General features: G+C 53.3%; 1 protein-coding gene across 1 annotated transcript in view; it reads left to right on the top strand.

The window, feature by feature from the left end:
* Nucleotides 1–16,029, top strand: part of RUVBL1 (RuvB like AAA ATPase 1) — a 37,978-nt gene extending 21,949 nt beyond the window's left edge. Inside the window, exons 6-11 of the mRNA XM_060180289.1 lie at nucleotides 594–743; nucleotides 2,617–2,680; nucleotides 4,193–4,391; nucleotides 10,832–10,934; nucleotides 14,957–15,048; nucleotides 15,671–16,029. Coding sequence (XP_060036272.1) covers nucleotides 594–743; nucleotides 2,617–2,680; nucleotides 4,193–4,391; nucleotides 10,832–10,934; nucleotides 14,957–15,048; nucleotides 15,671–15,830 — 768 coding nt within the window. The 3' untranslated portion in view covers nucleotides 15,831–16,029. The remainder of the gene's footprint in view (nucleotides 1–593; nucleotides 744–2,616; nucleotides 2,681–4,192; nucleotides 4,392–10,831; nucleotides 10,935–14,956; nucleotides 15,049–15,670) is intronic.
* The last annotated feature ends 1,343 nt before the right edge of the window (nucleotides 16,030–17,372 follow it).

Here is a 17,372-nt window from a genome sequence, read left to right as displayed (position 1 = left end):
TGATGTCTAAGAAAGTTCACTTTCCCTTTATCTCCATCCTTAACCTCCCTATTAAAGCAAACAGCCTGTGAGAGAAACACTCAGGCCTGTTTAGAGGGGGAGTGCCGGGTGGGGAAGCGAAACAAGTGTAGTCCTTTTCCAATTGAAATGTGCAGTGTATTTAATCTTCCTTTCATCTCTTTGGTATTTTCTTCCCAAGATATATGCATGTGGAAAGGAATGCCGCATTAGTTGGCATTCTTCTCCTATCTGATTCCCAGTGTCCTGTGCAGTGCTTAATGGATGAGCATAATACTTCATATCATAGAATAAATCACCCACCTACAAAGGAGTCTCAACAGCTGCCTCCGTCTCCAGCTAATCTGCTGGGTTTGCCCTTTATTGGGGTCGCATACAGTCAGAAGAAAGGGAGGAAAGACTCTTGGAGAAAGTATCAAGTGTTCTGGACCTGGGTTTTGGAGCCCATGATGAGCTGATAGCCCCTTTCCTGGCAGCAGGGGAGCGGGCACATTCAGACTTTGTCAGGTAGCCTTTTATCTCGCTGTGCCCCGTGCCACACGGGGACCCGGCCACTCAGGTTGCTCTCTCTGCAGCGCCAGGGCAGGTGCGATACCTACGCCACAGAATTCGACCTCGAAGCCGAAGAGTATGTCCCCTTACCGAAGGGAGACGTGCACAAGAAGAAAGAAATCATCCAGGACGTGACCCTGCACGACTTGGACGTGGCCAACGCGCGGCCCCAGGTACTGCCGCGGCGGGGCTGGCGGCACGGAGCCGCTTCTCCCTGCTGGGAGACTCCGGAAATGAATTGCCAGAGCCTTGCTGCCGTTTCTGGGGGGCAGCCGAGTCTTTTCTGTCTGAAATGTTCAGCAATTAACATGGACATGAGCTACCAGGGGCTCCTTTGTTCCGATTCAAATGCTCCAGTCACAGATGATTACATGTGCATTGTCTCTCAGCCCGGCCCGGCCCTGAGCTCGCCAGCTTCTCCGTGGCTTCTCTCCAGCAGCGGCTCACGCCTGGGAGGCTCTGGGTGTTAATGGCAGGAGGGCAGGGGCCTTCCGAGCCCTGTGCAGGATTCCAGAGAACCGACCAGGCTGTGTCTGTCCTCTGCTTGACAGGTCCCCAGCCTCTTCTATTTTCCACCCCCTCCTCCTCCTTCCCCCTCCCCTCTTTGTTCCTCCCTCCCTCCCTCCCTCCCTCCCTCCCTCCCTCCCTTCCTTTCTCTCTTTCCATTTCTTCTTTTCTTTCTTTCCTTTTTTAAAACTTGGGATGGTAACTTTCTGCTCCTCAGGCTGAGTAGAAACTGGGTGGGTACTCCTGCCCTGACTAGTGTGACAGAAATATATCACAGATTTATGACTTTGCTGGAAAAGTGTGATTGAAAAACCCCAGCTTTGGGGGTCCAGGTGGTGGCGTTCCTGGTTAAGCACACTGTGTGCGAGGAGCTGGGTTTGAGCCCCCACTCCCCACCTGCAGGACTCATGCACTCATGGAGGAATGCTCCATGAGTGGTGAAGCAGGTCTGCCGGTGTCTGTCTTTCTCTTCCCCTTTCTGTCTATCTCCCCTCCTCTCTCAATTTCTCTCTGTTCTGTCAAGTAAAAATAGGGAGGGGATGGCCCCTGGGAGCAGTAGATTCATAGTACCAGCACAGAGCTCCATTGGTAACCCTGGTGGCAAAAAAAGAAAAAAAAATCTACCTTTTCCTTTGCTGGGGATGTTTCTGTTTCATTTCCTCTTCATCTTAAGGTTCCGTCTTTTTATCAGGGAGAAAAGGCTTATGTGACTTGAATGTTGACTCTTGGGTGTATCTGGCTCTTAGAGCTTTGGCCAAAAGATGCCATCTTGGGCCAGCAAGTCCCCTGTCCAAAAGGTTGTCCCCAGGCAGCCTCCCGGGAGGCCTTGGATAGTGTGTTGAGCTGAGAGCTGCACAGGAATCGTCTCTCTGACGTCGATGAGCTTAGCTCCCAAATGACTTTGGGTCTCTAGGTTGTCCGTGACGTGAGGTTCTCTGATCGTGAGTTTGCTCTTAGTTGCCACCTGGCGGGGTTGTTTTGAGAATACATTTATTTGCCTCCTTCTGCTTGGGCGAGTGGTGGGGCAGGACTCAGTGAATGTGACACTGTGTCTAGTGGCTGGGGATGTGGACCCATAGTTGGGGACACCCTCAGACTTCCCTGTGGCAATCTCTCCACCCTCCAGTGAGCCAGGTCCCCCCCACCCCCGAAACACTTAGCCTGAACTTAACTGAGTAGTTGGGAGCTTCCCAGGAAAGAGAATGCTATTCCTGGCAGATGGACTAGAATATGCCAGATCGTTGAGTTATAGAAGAGCTTGGGTTTTTGGTGGGGCACTTACCCTTTTGTGGGGCTGACTGATGGGATTGAAAGAAGGCTGAGTTGGAGAGGGTGGTGGTGGCAGACTCCATCACTGACATTTGCGTGGATGGATTTTGTTTGAGCCTTGCAAAGCTCTTAAACACTGATCTGTGTTTTAGGAAACTCCTCAAGCCTCCCAGGGAAAGGCTGTAGGGTCTCCACTCCTCGTGGCCTGTGGCGAGTTGAGAGGGGTTACTGAGGATTCTGTAGCTGCTTTAGAAGTCTTCTCTCTTGCAGGGGGGGCAAGACATCCTGTCCATGATGGGCCAACTGATGAAGCCAAAGAAGACAGAGATCACAGGTCAGAGTCGCCCGTGGAGCTGGCGGGAGGGCTCCTGACACCCCGAGCCCAAAGAGAGGCCTCACGGCTCAGGCTGCATTTAGATTGCCCTAAAGGCGCTGTGTGCTCTGGCCCTGTGAGGCCTAGGAATGTGGGTTGTCACCGTGACTCTGCAGGGTGGCTTCTGCCATAGCACACACAGTAGGTTCCTCTGTCCCTGGCACTGTGCCCTCCTCTGTGGCCTGTGGGCGGCTTCCCGCTCAGCCTTCCGCTTTCTCCCCAGAACCTGGTAGAGAGAGAGAGACTGTGGGCCTCAGTTTGCCCCAGTCTTTCTGACTGGTGTGTCCCTCTTTTTCTTTTTTTAAATTTGTAATTTTTTTTTATTGGATAGAGACAGCCAGAAATAGGGAGAGGGAGACACCTGCAGCCCTGCTTCACCACTCGCAAAGCAGGTCGGGGGCTTGTGCGTTGTGATATGTGCATTCAACCAGGGGTGCTTCCACCCAGCCCCTCCCTCTTTTGCCTAATTACCACCTGTAGCCATGTAAACATGAAGGCCTCTGCTTTCTGTAAACTTTTAGCTGATGGAGTGACCTGTGACTTCTCCATGAGCGCCATGTCACTGAGAGCCATTTCTGTCTTTTCACCTGGCTCTGACCATGCCTCCTCTTCTGACCATCCCCGCTTCGTGGCCTGGGAGGCAGGAGCTGCACCAGGCCCTCTGCCCTGTGTGTGAGAGCCTGCAGCTCCCTTCTGCTGCCCGTGACAGCCAGGCGTTGTGCGCTGCGACCTCAGGGCTGTGTCACCTCGGAGAGGCTTGTCCTGCTTGGAGCCGGGAAATTAGGCCTTTCATCAGAACCTTTCATTCCTCATGGGTTCCCTCCTCCAGAGGACTCTGAACCTCCTCCCACCCCCCGTACCCCAGCCTTCATCTAGGTATTTGATTGAAAGTTAATTAACTGAGCTTTGTCACACGGGGCCCAAAGAAAGGGTCATTACTGAGGCTGGACAGGGGAGATTTGCATATGAAAACTCATTTCATCAGCGCACCCAAACCCCGAAGTCTCTGGGAGCTGGCAGGAAGCTATCTGTGGGTGTGAGGGTTGAGGCCTGGCAGTCTGGTGCGACCCTTTAGGAGGGCACCTGCCATGCATGCAGATTGCCAAGTACCTCCTTTTAGAGCCATTCACGAACTTTTTTTATTGTGGGAGCTGGGCCTCATGCTTGTACAGTTTTGACCACTCGGAGGGAGAATGGGAAGGATCGGACAGTACTGGGGCTGCCCCTGGTGCTTTGACATTTCCATGTGGTGCAGGGGCTCGAACCTGGGCCCCGTGCGTGACAAGGTTCCCACCTTACCCTGTGAGTGTGGTCACCTCCATTTTCAGATGGCAGAACGAAAGCCAAGCCGGCAACAGGGCCTGCCCCTAGGCCAGGCTCCCGCCTTGGGTTTGGATCACGCTGGAGCGGGGGAGAAGGGCCCAGGTGCTGCCTCCCTCCCCTGCACTGACCTCGCCGCTTGCCGCCTTGCAGACAAGCTCCGAGGGGAGATCAACAAGGTGGTGAACAAGTACATCGACCAGGGCGTCGCCGAGCTGGTGCCGGGGGTGCTGTTCGTTGACGAGGTCCACATGCTGGACATCGAGTGCTTTACCTACCTGCACCGCGCCCTGGAGTCTTCCATCGCCCCCATTGTCATCTTTGCATCCAACCGCGGCAACTGTGTCATCAGGTAGGGCCACCGGGCTCTCCCCCTTCAGTCGGGGTGGTTTCTTCCCCCGGGTCACGGGGGACCCGTCACGCCAGGCGTGAGCGTGGGAGTAAAGGGTCGCTACGTTGATTTAGAGGAAGTTCCCGTCTCTCAGCCCCGTTCAGTCCCGGTTATCAGAGGCAGCGGGGCCGCCCGCCACTGTAGACGAGGTCTGCCCACGTTGTCTCCGGGGTCCAGCGCAGTCGGATTTGGCTGTTGAGTAGGAGTAAGCCAGAAGGGCAGATGGGCTGAACTGGCTTCGCAGTGGCTCTGGGTGGGAGGTAGTATTCATTTTTTTGACGAGGCCGAGCGGATCTTAGCCACTTCTTTTAGCTCTGCCTTTGAAAGGGGCAGGTGTGATGTGGCCTGGGTGGTGATTCAGTGGAGAAAAGTGTTGACTTGTCAAGTTTGAGGTCCTAAGTTTGATTCCCCGGTATTGCATGAGCCAGAGAGATGTTCTGGTGTTCTTGTACTCCCTCCCTCTCTAGTAAATCAATAGATTTAAAAAGAGAAGAAGAAGAAAGAAAAGGGGCAGGTGTGAACTTCAGGAAGTCAAATGCAGTGCACACCCTGCCACGAAAGCCCCAGTGCTTAGGGTGGAGGAGCCTGTGTTTGTGGGGGGCCATCTTTCTTGACTTACTTTTCTCCTTAATCATCCTCTCCAGGCTGCTCAGCCCCAAAGGACACCCCGTTCTCTACTTCCAGTGCCTCTGTGTCAGTGTCCCCACACTGGCAGTTTTCTGCCTCAGGTTTCCTGAGGGGCTCTGGTTTGAATGTCAGGGTCTGGCCTCAGCAGAGCTGGGTGTATAGATGGAGGCAAGACACCTTCTCAAGTCTGCAGCAGGGTGGGTGGTCGTCCCAGAGGCTGTGTGTTCCTGGAGGCACGGTGGCTGGAATCCAGACCTTAAGGACTGGAGCCAAACTGAGTTTGAAACCAAAGCCATTGACCCACCCAGGCTTGTTCTGTTCTGATGGGAGTCTGTACCCAGGAGCCTGGCATACGGAAGAAGAGCTGTTTCTCCAGTGAGGTGGTCTGGACTCTGTTCTGCTGCTCTGGGCAGGTCCTTTAAGGGCCCCTCACCTAGTCACTTGCACAGATTTGGGATTCGCATGCAGGATCTGAGTTCCTCCAGCAGCATCTTGTCACCCCTGAATCCGGAGAAAACCAGGTCAAGTGCTTTCTGGCATCTTGGAGAGCAGGCGGCATGGTCCAGTTCAGCATGGCTACCCAGGTCCCTTCCCCAAACCGGACCTGCGACCTGGTGAGCTTTGCTGGTGAAATTGCTCAGGCTGGAGAGATGGCGCCCCCTGCTGGGGAGTCCTGTCAGTGGCCTCCCTCTCTTCACGGTGGCCGGACCCCAGCCCAGCAGATGCCCCCCGAGCCCAGCACCTTCTGGCGTGAGGGAGATGCTTTTGTTCTCAGAGTCCCTTCTCCGTTTCATCTCACTCAGGAGAAAGGTGTGTGGAGAAGGTGGCTTTGGCCTCAGCACCTGCGCTGCGGGGCCAGTGCTCTGGCCAGCTTGCGACTCGAGCGAGAGGCATGGCCACAGCCCTGTGCAGACTGAGTTGATCAAGAGAGGAGTAGAGACGTGTCTGCTCCCAGTGGTCGAACTTCAGCCGCCCAAGGGAGGGAGGAGCCTCAGAGTGAGTTTGGGTGCAGACGGCAGCTGGAGCGTGTGCTCCGGAGGGTCCTGCTATTCAGCCCCAGCGGGGAAGTGTGGCGTAGGGCAGCAGGAGCGGTGCTGAGGGCCTCGTTCGCTGCCCGAGGACACTAATGCTGTCGCCTTCGCTGAAGAGGCAGGGGGATTGCTGCTCAAGTGGGAACTTTGCTCCCCAGTGATGGGGACTTGTCTAAGATCACACAGCTTTGACCCAGGCTGGGGAAGGGATGTGGAGTGAGTGTGGAGCTTCAGGCCCCAGGCTCTCAACAAGACTTGAGGAGCATGTGAGTGGTGACTTTTCTAGAACATCGGGACCACTTTGGCCATATCTGAGGCACTAACTCCAGACTCACATAGAGAGGTGACCTGTGGGCCACCTTCTACATCGTTATCCAGAGTGGCCCCATGGTGCCAGTGAGGTAGCTCTGACAGTGGTGGTGCATGAAGCCATCGTGGAGGGACTTTCGCTCACTCATCACAACATGGCAGCCACTCCAGACAGAGTGCCTGACCTAGATTCTTATCGTTGCCTCATCCAAGCCTTCTGCCTCCCATGCTACTCTCAAGGGCCTTCCCTTCAGGCAGTCTTGACCCAGCTCTAGAAGCTGGGCAAGGCTCTCTTTTCTTGTGGGTACAAATGCCTGGGATCAGGAAGTCTTTGCAGCATTTCTACAGAGTCACTTTGCTTCACACTGGAGTCGTGTCAAGCCTTAGACAACATGGGTCTCTTCAGTGCAACCTGGCAGAAAACTCTCCGAGGGGCACTTTTCCACATCAGCTTTTTAGAACTCTAATCCGCACACAATACAACTCATCCATCTGAAACAAAGTTTTGTGGTTTTCCGTATATTCACGAAGTTGTATAACCCTCGACACAGTCAACGCTAGAACACTTTCATCACCCCAAGGAGAAGCCCTGGGCTTGTCAGCAGTGTGTTCCCAGCCCTGCCTGGTTGTGCCCTGGCAGCCCTCCCCGCAGCCTGGCAGCCATTTGTCGGCTTCCTGTCTCCGAGTGCCTTTGTCTTTTCGGGACATCTCCTATAAATGGCACTGTGTAATCTGTGCTTCTTTGTGCCTTACTTCTTTCACGTAGTTTCATGTGTTCAAGATTCATCCATGCTGGAACACACACCAGTTCTTTTGTTTTCAGACTGAATAGGGTTCCAAAGAACGGAATATTTAATAGCACTTTAAGTTTATCCAGTCATCAGTCGATGGGCGTTGGGTTGCTTAAATCACTATCTTTTTTTTTTTTTAATTCCCTTTTGTTGGTCTTGTTGTTTTATTGTTGTAGTTATTATTGTTGTTGTCGTTGTTGGACAGGACAGGGAAATGGAGAGAGGAGGGAAAGACACCTGTAGACCTACTTCACCGCCTGTGAAGCGACTCCCCTGCAGGTGGGGAACCGGGGGCTCGAATCGCGGTCCTTACGTCGGTCCTTGCGCTTTGCGCCACCTGCACTTAACCCGCTGCGCCACTGCCCGACCCCTTAACTTGTTATCTTGCAGTCTTGTCTGTCTTGCTGTGACATTTGTGTACCCTTCCTGTGGAGACGGAGCTGCCGAGTTTCCTTGGGTTCAGACTTAGGAGTAGAATCCTGGATGCAATAGCAGCTATATTCAGACCTTCCAAGGAGCTGCTGGACCATCTTCTCAGCAACGTCTGGAGGTCCCAGTTTCTCTTCATCCTAAACCAACACTTGCTGCTTTGATCCTGTTCTTGCTAGTGGGTGAAGAGCGTTCTCCCCAGGTTCACTTTTGTTGGGTCTGTCTGTCTAGCTTCGTTCTTTTACACACGAAACCCAAATGTCCCAGGTGCGTTTGTTGAAGAGAATATTCTTTTCACCATTGAACTGTCATGGTTACCTCATCAAAAAAATCAAATGGCTTTCTTGATAGCATTCTGGTGCCTGATGAGCCAGGGTGTGTTGGATGTAGGGGCGGTAGCTTTCACCTTTCCGAAAAGGTGTTTCCTACTGCACTTCCTGTCATTGGGGAAAGGCTGCTGCCATTACAGGGAACGCTGCTTCTGAAGTTTGACTACAGAACAATTTCAGAGAGATATTGTCTCTAATTCCTGAAAGGTGCCTGGCAGTTCTTACCAGATTATTTTGGCTTAAGTCTTTATTAGTTCTGTGAACACAAAGCTAAGACATTTTCTTTAAAAAAGAAAAAGAGGGGTCGGGAGGTAGCGCAGCGCGGTTAAGCGCACGTGGCGCAAAGCGCAAGGACCAGCGTTAAGGATCTCGGTTCGATCCCCCGGCTCCCCACCTGCAGGGGAGTCGCTTCACAGGCAGTGAAGCAGGTCTGCAGGTGTCTGTCTTTCTCTCCCCCTCTCTGTCTCCCCCCCATTTATCTCTGTCCTATCTAACAATGACGACATCAATAACAACAATAACTACAACAATAAAAAACAAGGGCGGGGGTCGGGCGGTGGCGCAGTGGGTTAAGCGCATGTGGCAAAGCGCAGGGACCGGCGTAAGGATCCCGGTTCGAGCCCCCGGCTCCCCACCTGCAGGGGAGTCACTTCACAGGCGGTGAAGCAGGTCTGCAGGTGTCTATCTTTCTCTCCCCTTCTCTGTCTTCCCCTCCTCTCTCCATTTCTCTCTGTCCTATCCAACAACTAATTGCGTCAACAAGGGCAATAATAATAGCCACAACGAAGCTACAACAAGGGCAACAAAAGGGGGAAAAAATGGCCTCCAGGAGCGGTGGATTCATGGTGCAGGCACCGAGCCCAGCAATAACCCTGGAGGAGGGAAAAAAAAAAAAAAAAAAAAACAAGGGCAACAAAAGGGAAAATAAATAAATAAATAAATATAAAAAATTTTTTAAAAGATTTTTTTTTAAATTGGCAGCAGCCTATTATCTCGAGCTTAGAAACCACTACTCCCAGCAACCTTCCCCACACCCCCCCCTTCTACTTTATTGTATTAACACAGTGAGAAGTTGAGGGGTGGGGAGGTAGGGAGGGGGAGAGACACCCGTGGAGCTCCCTCACCACTTGTGAAGCTTCCCCCCTGTAGGTGGGGTGGGGGGCTTCTACCTGGTTCCTTCTGCATGGTAATGTATGCCCTTAACCGGGCGCACCACTGCCCAATACCCTAAACAATGATTGTTGATTAATGGAAGAGAGAAAATCAGAGTGTCACTCTGGCACAAGCGACAACAGTGATTGAACTGGGGACATTTTGTTCACAGGTCAGATGCTCTCGCGCCATTCCACCTCCTTCCTGGGTCTCTGAAGTTAGAACTTTTACTTCTGAATGGAATTTTATGTATTTATTTGTTATGATTCACAGTGGTTCACAAGATTGTGCAATTACAGGGCATACTGAGGTGACACAGTGCCTACCGTGCGCAAGGCCCTGGCTGTAAGCCCCATGAGTGGTGAAACAGTGCTGCAGGCATCCCCCCCCCACGTCTTTCTCTAATAAATAAAGGAATTAATTAAAAAAGATTGCAGTATGCAGTTCTACACTATATCCACCACCATGTTCTGTGTTCCACTCCCTGCCCCTTGCCATAACCGCCATAGTTCTCACAAAGTCTTAAGAGACAGTTTGTTTTACTTCTGATCTTTGTTTGTTTTTTGCAACTTCATGTGTTTCAGGTCTAGATTCTACAGAGTGAAACCATCTAATAGTTGCTAAGAACTCTTCTTTTTAAAAATTTATTATTATTATTTTTGACAGAGCACTGCTTAGCTCTAGCTTATGGTGGTGTGGGGGATTGAACCTGGAACTTTGGAGCCTCAGGCATGAGAGTCTGTTTGCATAACCATTATGCTGTCTCCCCTGCCTGAATTTTTTTTTTTTTCACTTCTCAACGTAAAAAATATTTTATTTGTTTTTTGCCTGCTGGGGTTTTGGAATAAGTCTGTCTGCTCAATTCTATTGCTTCCTGAGGACTCTCTTTATTTTTCCTCTCCTTTTAATTTCAGTTAGAGACAGAGAGGTAGGGGAAGGCCAGAAAGAGAAGGAGAAATGCTACTGCACCACTGCTTATAAAGCTTCCCTGTGCCTTTGGGTGATGGCTCCTCTGGGTTCCAGGGGTTTGTTAGTTCATTCATTCATTCATTCACATAGATATCCAGGCTTGTTAGGCTCTGTGAGAATGGCTGAGAAGGTGTGTGTGACTGGCACATACAGTTGCATCATTAGTAATAAAAGCAATGAGCCCGAGAGCTAGCTCACCTGGTAGGTGCGTGGCCTAGCTTCCAGCCCCAGCACCACATGGGAGGTAGCCTGGCAAGGGGGGAAGCTCTGGTGCCGAGATAACTCGCCCTTGCCCTTTCCCGTCTTTCTCTCTGAGTGAAAACCCAGTCCAGGAGTGGTGAAGTTGTGCATGTGTGAGGACCCAGTTCTGCAAAAATAGGTAGGTAGGTAGATAGATAGATAGATAGATAGATAGATAGGTAAATAAATAGTAATAATCACAACAGTTGGAAGCTGCCTACATGCCTAGCAACTTGGGTGTAAGTACAGTACTTGATGGATTATTAAGATTGAAGTAATACAACAAAAGGGGGTGGGTGGGAGAAAGTTGTGTAGAAATACCAGTGTAGAGTTTGACCCCTGTCTGCGAGAGTGTTCTCACATGCAGAAATCATGGAGTTGGTTTTAGATGCCCCGTGCAGCCTGTTTACTCTGAGGCTGTGACCTGACTCGGGGTGTGAACTAGCCGCCGAGCCACGGGGTGCCCCGGCCACACTTCCAGCCCCAGAGAAGCCCAGGTTATGGAAGCTTTCTGACCCTTGCAGGGGTACCGAGGACATCACCTCGCCGCATGGCATCCCCCTCGACCTTCTGGACCGAGTGATGATTATCCGGACCATGCTGTACACGCCGCAGGAAATGAAACAGGTCAGCCTCCCTCCCCTTCTCTCCCAGCGTTCCCTAGGGCCCATCAGAAAGGCAGCCACCAGCAGCCCTGGCTCCCACTCGCCCTCCCACCGCTGGCCTGGGGCAAGTCACAGTGCTCTGGAGCTTCGGGTCCCTGGCCCGGTGGCTTGATGAAGGGACCACTCAGACGTGGCCAGAGTGTCATTGAGCCTCACAGCCTTCTGCCTGGTATCTGCCACACTGTCCCACCAGGCCCCCCGGCAGGCCTGCTGTAGCTGAGCACAGAACTCAGCCCCTGACCCGGGGACCCAACCTTCTCCTGTAGCCAGAGCACAGCGCCGTCTTGTGTGACATCATGCTGAGCTCATGATCGGCTCACTGGTGACACTGTATGTGAGCCAGCGAGCTGTCATTACTGCCATTCATAGTGATGAGGACACCCAGGCTCAGACTTGACTAATTTTCCCAGGTTCATAAAGCTTGTCAGTGGCTAGTAGGTCACTACCAGAATGCAGGCTGTGTGATCCAGAATCCCATCTTCTTAACTGCCATGCAGCCAGCCTCTCACCTTCTAGAAATGTCTCAGTCGGGATGCTCTTTCCTGGGCACAACCCAGCAGCTCCCAGGATCATCCAGCCTGGCCCTGCCCACAGTCCCGACTACCCGGCACCCAAGAGCGTCGGAGGTGCCGGGGACCAGGCATTCCCCTTTCATAAGAGTGTTGACTGAGTACCGACCAGTCAGAGTTCACAGAAGTGGCTGTGTGTGTTATTCAGCAGATAGTGTCAATGGCTGGGGGTCTTGTCACTAGATAATGGTCTCTTGCTCTTGGATGAATGGTGGGTCACAGCCAAGGCATCTATTGAGTAGGAGCCAAAACCAAGGGGAAACTGGTCCCTTCTCTGGCCTCCCCTGGCCAGGAGCCCCATGTGTCCTGCAGGAGAGGCAAGGAGGCCCCGTGTGCTCTGTCAGAGCACTGTGGGGCTGAGTGACCGGAGCAGTTTGGTGCACGTCTGTGATTCACCTCTGCTCACGGACAGTCTGTCGCCCCCTTCCCCCAAGGTTATCATGCTGACAAGGTGCCAGTGACCCAGGACTACCACTGTGGTCTTGGCACTATTCTAGCCAATTTGCAGATATCCCTTGGGGGCCCTGCTGCCACTTGAAAATATACATATACATATATGTATATAGGGCTGGGGAGATAGCATAATGGTTATGCAAAGAGATTTTCATGCCTGAGGCTCCAGAGTCCCTGGTTCAATCCCCTGCACCACCATAAGCCAGAGCCGAGCAGTGCTCTGATAGGGAAAAAAAAAGAAAAGAAAAGAAAAGAAAAGAAAAAAAAATACATAGGGTAGAGGCAGAGAAATGGAGAGGGAGATTAAGAGGGAGAGAGACAAGATACCTGCAGCCCAGTTTCCCCACTTGTGAAGCTCCCCCTGCAGTGGGGACTAGGGAGGTTGAACCCAGGTGTGCACACTGCAATGTGTGCACTCAACCAGGCGGGTCACCACCAGAACTCCTCCACCCCTCACCCCGCAACCAAAGGTAGCACCGAGGTTGACAGGAAGCTCAGGAGTATGGGGTGTCACGGGCCGAGAGCCAGGGGCAGAGTCGAACCCCTCTCAGCCAGTTCTCTGTGCTTTCTCCATGTGGCCGGGAGCCTGCAGTCTCCTGCCTCTCTGCAGTGTTCTGTGTCCACCTGCTCCAGGGCTGGTTCTGGACTGGGCTCGGCCAGGAGGAGCGGCCTCTAGCTTCCTCTATAAGCAGGGGCATCACTTCCTTGCTCGTTCAGGAGCCAGACTTACCATTAGCATGTCGGCTGGGGCCTGGCCTAGCTTTTTTTTTTTGTATTTATTTTCCCTTTTGTTGCCCTTGTTTTTTATTGTTGTTGTAGTTATTATTGTTGTTGTTATTGATGTCGTTGTTGTTGGATAGGACAGAGAGAAATGGGAGAGAGGAGGGGAAGACAGAGGGAGAGAAAGACAGACACCCGCAGACCTGCTTCACCGCCTGTGAAGCGACTCCCCTGCAGGTGGGGAGCCGGGGGCTTGAACCGGGATCCTTAATACTGGTCCCTGCGCTTTTTCTTTTTTAAAAATTTTTTTTAAAATACATTTATTTTCCCTTTTGTTGCCCTTGTTTTTTATTGTTGTTGTAGTTATTGATGTCGTCGTTGTTGGATAGGACAGAGATAAATGGGGGGGGGGGAGACAGAGAGGGAGAGAGAAAGACAGACACCTGCAGACCTGCTTCACCGCCTGTGAAGCGACTTCCCTGCAGGTGGGGAGCCGGGGGCTCAAACCCGATCCTTGTGCTTTGTGCCACGTGTACTTAACCCACTGCGTTACCGCCCAACTCCCTCCTTTTCTTTTTTTATAGGACAGAGAGAAATGGGGGGAAGGTGGGAGATGGGGAGAGAGAAAGATAGACATCTACATACCTGCTTTGCTGCTCACGAGGTGTGACCCCTGCAGTGGGGATTGGGGACTTAAACCCGAGTCCTTGCACAATGGTAATAAGTATGCTGAACTGGTGCCCCACCACCTGGCCTGGACTAGGCTTTTTCACACAGCGAACGAAGTGTACCCTGCCATCAGCGCCGACACCCTCATAAACCCTCCCTGCGGGTTATTAAATGATTCAAGATCTGATTTATGCACTGTCCATTTCCCAGCAGTCTGAGGCAGGAGCTCTTGGGATTGTTCTGGCCTGATGGGCAGAGTGAGAGCAGAGTGGCTGTGCGTGACATTGCTGAAGCCCAACTTCAAGTGGGCTGTGCGTGGGGCCAGGGGAACACTGGCTTCTCCCTGGGGGGTCACTCTTGGCAGAAACCCGAGACTTCTTTAGTCTCCAGCTAAGTGAGAAGCATGCCCCTTCCATTTCTAACCTCACAGCTCTGGGGTTGGAGTCCCCATCCGCACTCCTTTTCCTGTCCTCCTTGGTCTCGTCTAGTCACTTCCCTTCGCTCAGCTGCATTTTGACTTTGCCCAGGGGTCCTGACCAGAGGTCACCCACTGGCTGAGCAGATGAGTTGGACTTGAACGGTGTGATATGTCTGAACCAGTTGCCGGCTGGTAGAAGCCTGGTTTTTCATACAGAACCTGAGTCCCTCGTCTTTCTGGACAGAATGGAAGCCTTGCTCACCAGCTACCCCCTGACTCAATTCCGTAGGCTTTGGCTTTCCCGGGGCAGCCTGCCCAGAGTCACCAGGCTCCACACTTCCCGGCCTTGAGGGACCCTGCCTGAGGGTCAGCTGGGGTCCCCCTCTTGATTGGAGGGCTCAGTCTTGGCCGCTTCCTGCGCCTCTGCCCCTGGTGTGTTTCCATGACTTCAGTTGAAATAGGACTTCTTGATATCTTGTTTACGAAGCTGCCAAAGTGAAAAATTCCTGTATTATATGAGGCTCGAAGTCCTCGAGTTATCTCGGCTCCACAACACACAGCATCATTATCCCGGCTGCCCCTTATCACTCAGCACTCAGCGCCCACAAGAGTCCGTGCCACTTGTGCTACTGCCGCGCCGCCGCCGCCAGCCTGCTGCCCCTCCAGCTTTGCCAGCCTCTGGCTGCCACGCCGCCGCCAGCCCCCTCTTGATGGATTAGATAGCTCCCAGCGATGTTATGAGGGCTGCGAAATCTCCCAAAGTAACTTTTTTGTTGATTTATTTAGCTACCGCATTTATCAAGAGTGGAAAAATGTCTCTTCTTGCCTGAGTGCTCAGAGGAGTTGGTGCCCGGGCCGGATATGGGGGTTGGAGTCCTGGTGGGAGCAGGAAGGGTTTGGGAGTGGCCGACGGATGGTCTGGAGAGTTGTCCAAGTCAGGAGGTGACAGTGGGAAGGAGCTGAGGGGCCACTGTACACGCCAACACCCGGGGACACAGCTCACACGTCCTGTGTGCGTGGCTGCAGCTCCGGGGTCACTTGAGGCCCCGCGCCTCTTCTACTCTTGGATGAAAGGAGAGAAGACGGGACATGGTTGTAAACGGGATGCTCGAGCTCAGCCCCTGCTGATTGTGTCCCTTCCTTCTTCTCCACAAGATCATTAAAATCCGGGCGCAGACAGAGGGGATCAACATCAGCGAGGAGGCACTGAACCACCTGGGCGAGATCGGCACCAAGACCACGCTGAGGTGAGCCGCCTTCCCCGGACCCAGGTCCAGGCGCCCTGACTGAGCACACAGGCTCTCCACCTCCTGTGCCCCAGGCCTGGTGTGTGGCTGAGCTGCAGGTAGGGAGCAGGGGCACAGACGAGGATGCCCTCCTGACCGGGTGCCGGGCCCGTTGCCCATGGAAGCTCCTTGTGAAGTCCTGACTCCACAGCCCTGAGCTCATCCCTGTGTCCCTCAGGGCCCTTCCTCTCCTCCTGGGGACGAAGCAGAATCGCAGGCTGTCCCTCTCGGTCGGGTGGCGCTTGAAAGACCTGCGGGTGGGACCCATGCTGTCCGTGGGCTGTGTGTCCCCTGTCTGCTGTGCTCAGTGACCTGGTCTGGACATGGCATTGCCCACCTGGCACCTTTTACACCTGAGTTCACAGCCATCCCAAGTGCGTCACTTCCTGTTGCGGAGCTTTTAGACTGTGACAGAGGACTAGGGACTGTGTCCCCTCCCCGCCCCTCCGGTGGAGTCCTGACTTTGAGAAGTCACAGCTCTCCACTTCTGCACCTGAAGCAGCCGGCACGGCACTCAGGAGACCCCTCCCCAGCCAGCCCACCCCAGGCCCCATGTCACTGCCCTGGTTCCTGTCCATCCCAGGTACTCGGTTCAGCTGCTGACCCCGGCCAACTTGCTCGCCAAGATCAACGGCAAGGACGGCATCGAGAAAGAGCACGTGGAGGAGATCAGCGAGCTCTTTTATGACGCCAAGTCCTCCGCCAAAATCCTGGCTGACCAGCAGGATAAGTACATGAAGTGAGCTGGCGGGTGTCTGCGTGAGCCTCAGCAGCCAGTGTGCGAGTGGGCGGGTGGCCTCCTCCCAGCCCTGCGCGGGCACCTCCCTGCTCAGCATGGAAAACGCTCCTTTAAATTATCCCAAGTTCTCCTGTGGCTGCTTTGAAGAAACCCTCCTCGCCTGGCATGTTTTTCTAGTAAATTCCTAGAGGTTATTTTGATGACATCTTTCTCTGTCTCTCAGTCAAAAGCAAAACAGCTTTTTCTAATAGGCTTTGCTTTTCAGACTTCCTGTGACGCCAGTACAGGCAGGGAGTCCCCAGGCCCCTCACACCCAGGCTCAGGGTGTCGGTGTGCCACCCCCAGCCGGCACATTGCCCAGCTAGCTGCTCTGTTCCCACCCTTTCAGTGACCCGACTCTGTCCCTCTGTGACCCCTGGGACACTTACCCCTTGGGTTCCTCTTAGCTGTGACAGTTTCTTAGCCGTTCTTTGTTTTTAATCACCTGGGTGGATTTGAAGGGTGCCGGCCAGCTAGACTTGGTTATCTCTTAGTGGGGTTTATCTTGTCATTGGGGGGTGGGGGTCACAGAGGAAGGGACCAGTGCTGTGTGACCCTGACTGCCTGGCTAAGGCCACGTGGGTCTGTTCTCTGTTCTCCCTCTGCACCCCCTGCCCGCCTCTGGGGGTGTCTGTGCCTCGCCTGTACTTGAGTCTGGGGAGTTGAAGTCCACTTCCGTGAGGGCTCCTAGATAGATAACTGCCACATGCTCTAGGTTCCCACCCTGTTATCCTAATGGTTTCACTACTCAAGTGGGTCCAGTTTTGCTCACAGGAGCTCTTGGAAGTGACTCCTGTGTCCCTCCAGCTTGCCCCGCACCCCCACCCCCACCCCATGATGACCAGCCCCAGACAGAGTGGGAACCGACAGCACCCGGCAGTCTTGGAACATTCTCACCCTCGGCCAAGGCCCGGTCCTCCCAGAGCAGCACTTCACTGCCGGATATAGAGCGGTGGTCGGGGCATTGCACACTGATGGCCTCTCGCGGGATCTCAGCCTGAGGATTTGGAGTGGGAGGCAAGACTTGAGGGCCTCCTGGGTGCTGGGTTGTTGGCATTCAGCTGTCAATAGGGCTTTGAGATCAGAACCAGCTGGGAGGAGAGGAGGAGGCGGGTGACAGAGAGAGACGGAAGCAGGCTCTGGCCCACTATCCAGGGGGTGGGGTGGGGGCTGCTCTGGCCCTCCCTCAGCTCTCCGGGCCCACCACCCATGTCTCCATTCCAGAGCCAAGGAGATAGTTCTGGATGGGCAGGCCAGTTTGGGTTATTGTAATTTTCCTCCTGTTTCTCCCAGCAAGGCCTGTGGTTATTACATTAATCTTCTGGACGAAGTTTTTACGAGCGATCCCTCGCCGACTATGCGAAGTTTCTCCATCCATTACCAGGAGGGAAACAGACCCTGGTGGGGAGGGAAATATTTGTTACATCTTATCAGACTGACACACAATCTAACAACAATTACAGCAGCCCCATTTTTTGCACTATTTCAGCTCCCGTGTGAAAAATTG

This window comes from Erinaceus europaeus, chromosome 21 (assembly GCF_950295315.1).
Source record: "Erinaceus europaeus chromosome 21, mEriEur2.1, whole genome shotgun sequence".
Taxonomy (NCBI): Eukaryota; Metazoa; Chordata; class Mammalia; order Eulipotyphla; family Erinaceidae; genus Erinaceus; species Erinaceus europaeus.
Note: the sequence above shows the minus strand (reverse complement) of the source record. Positions and strands in the feature narration are given on the sequence as shown.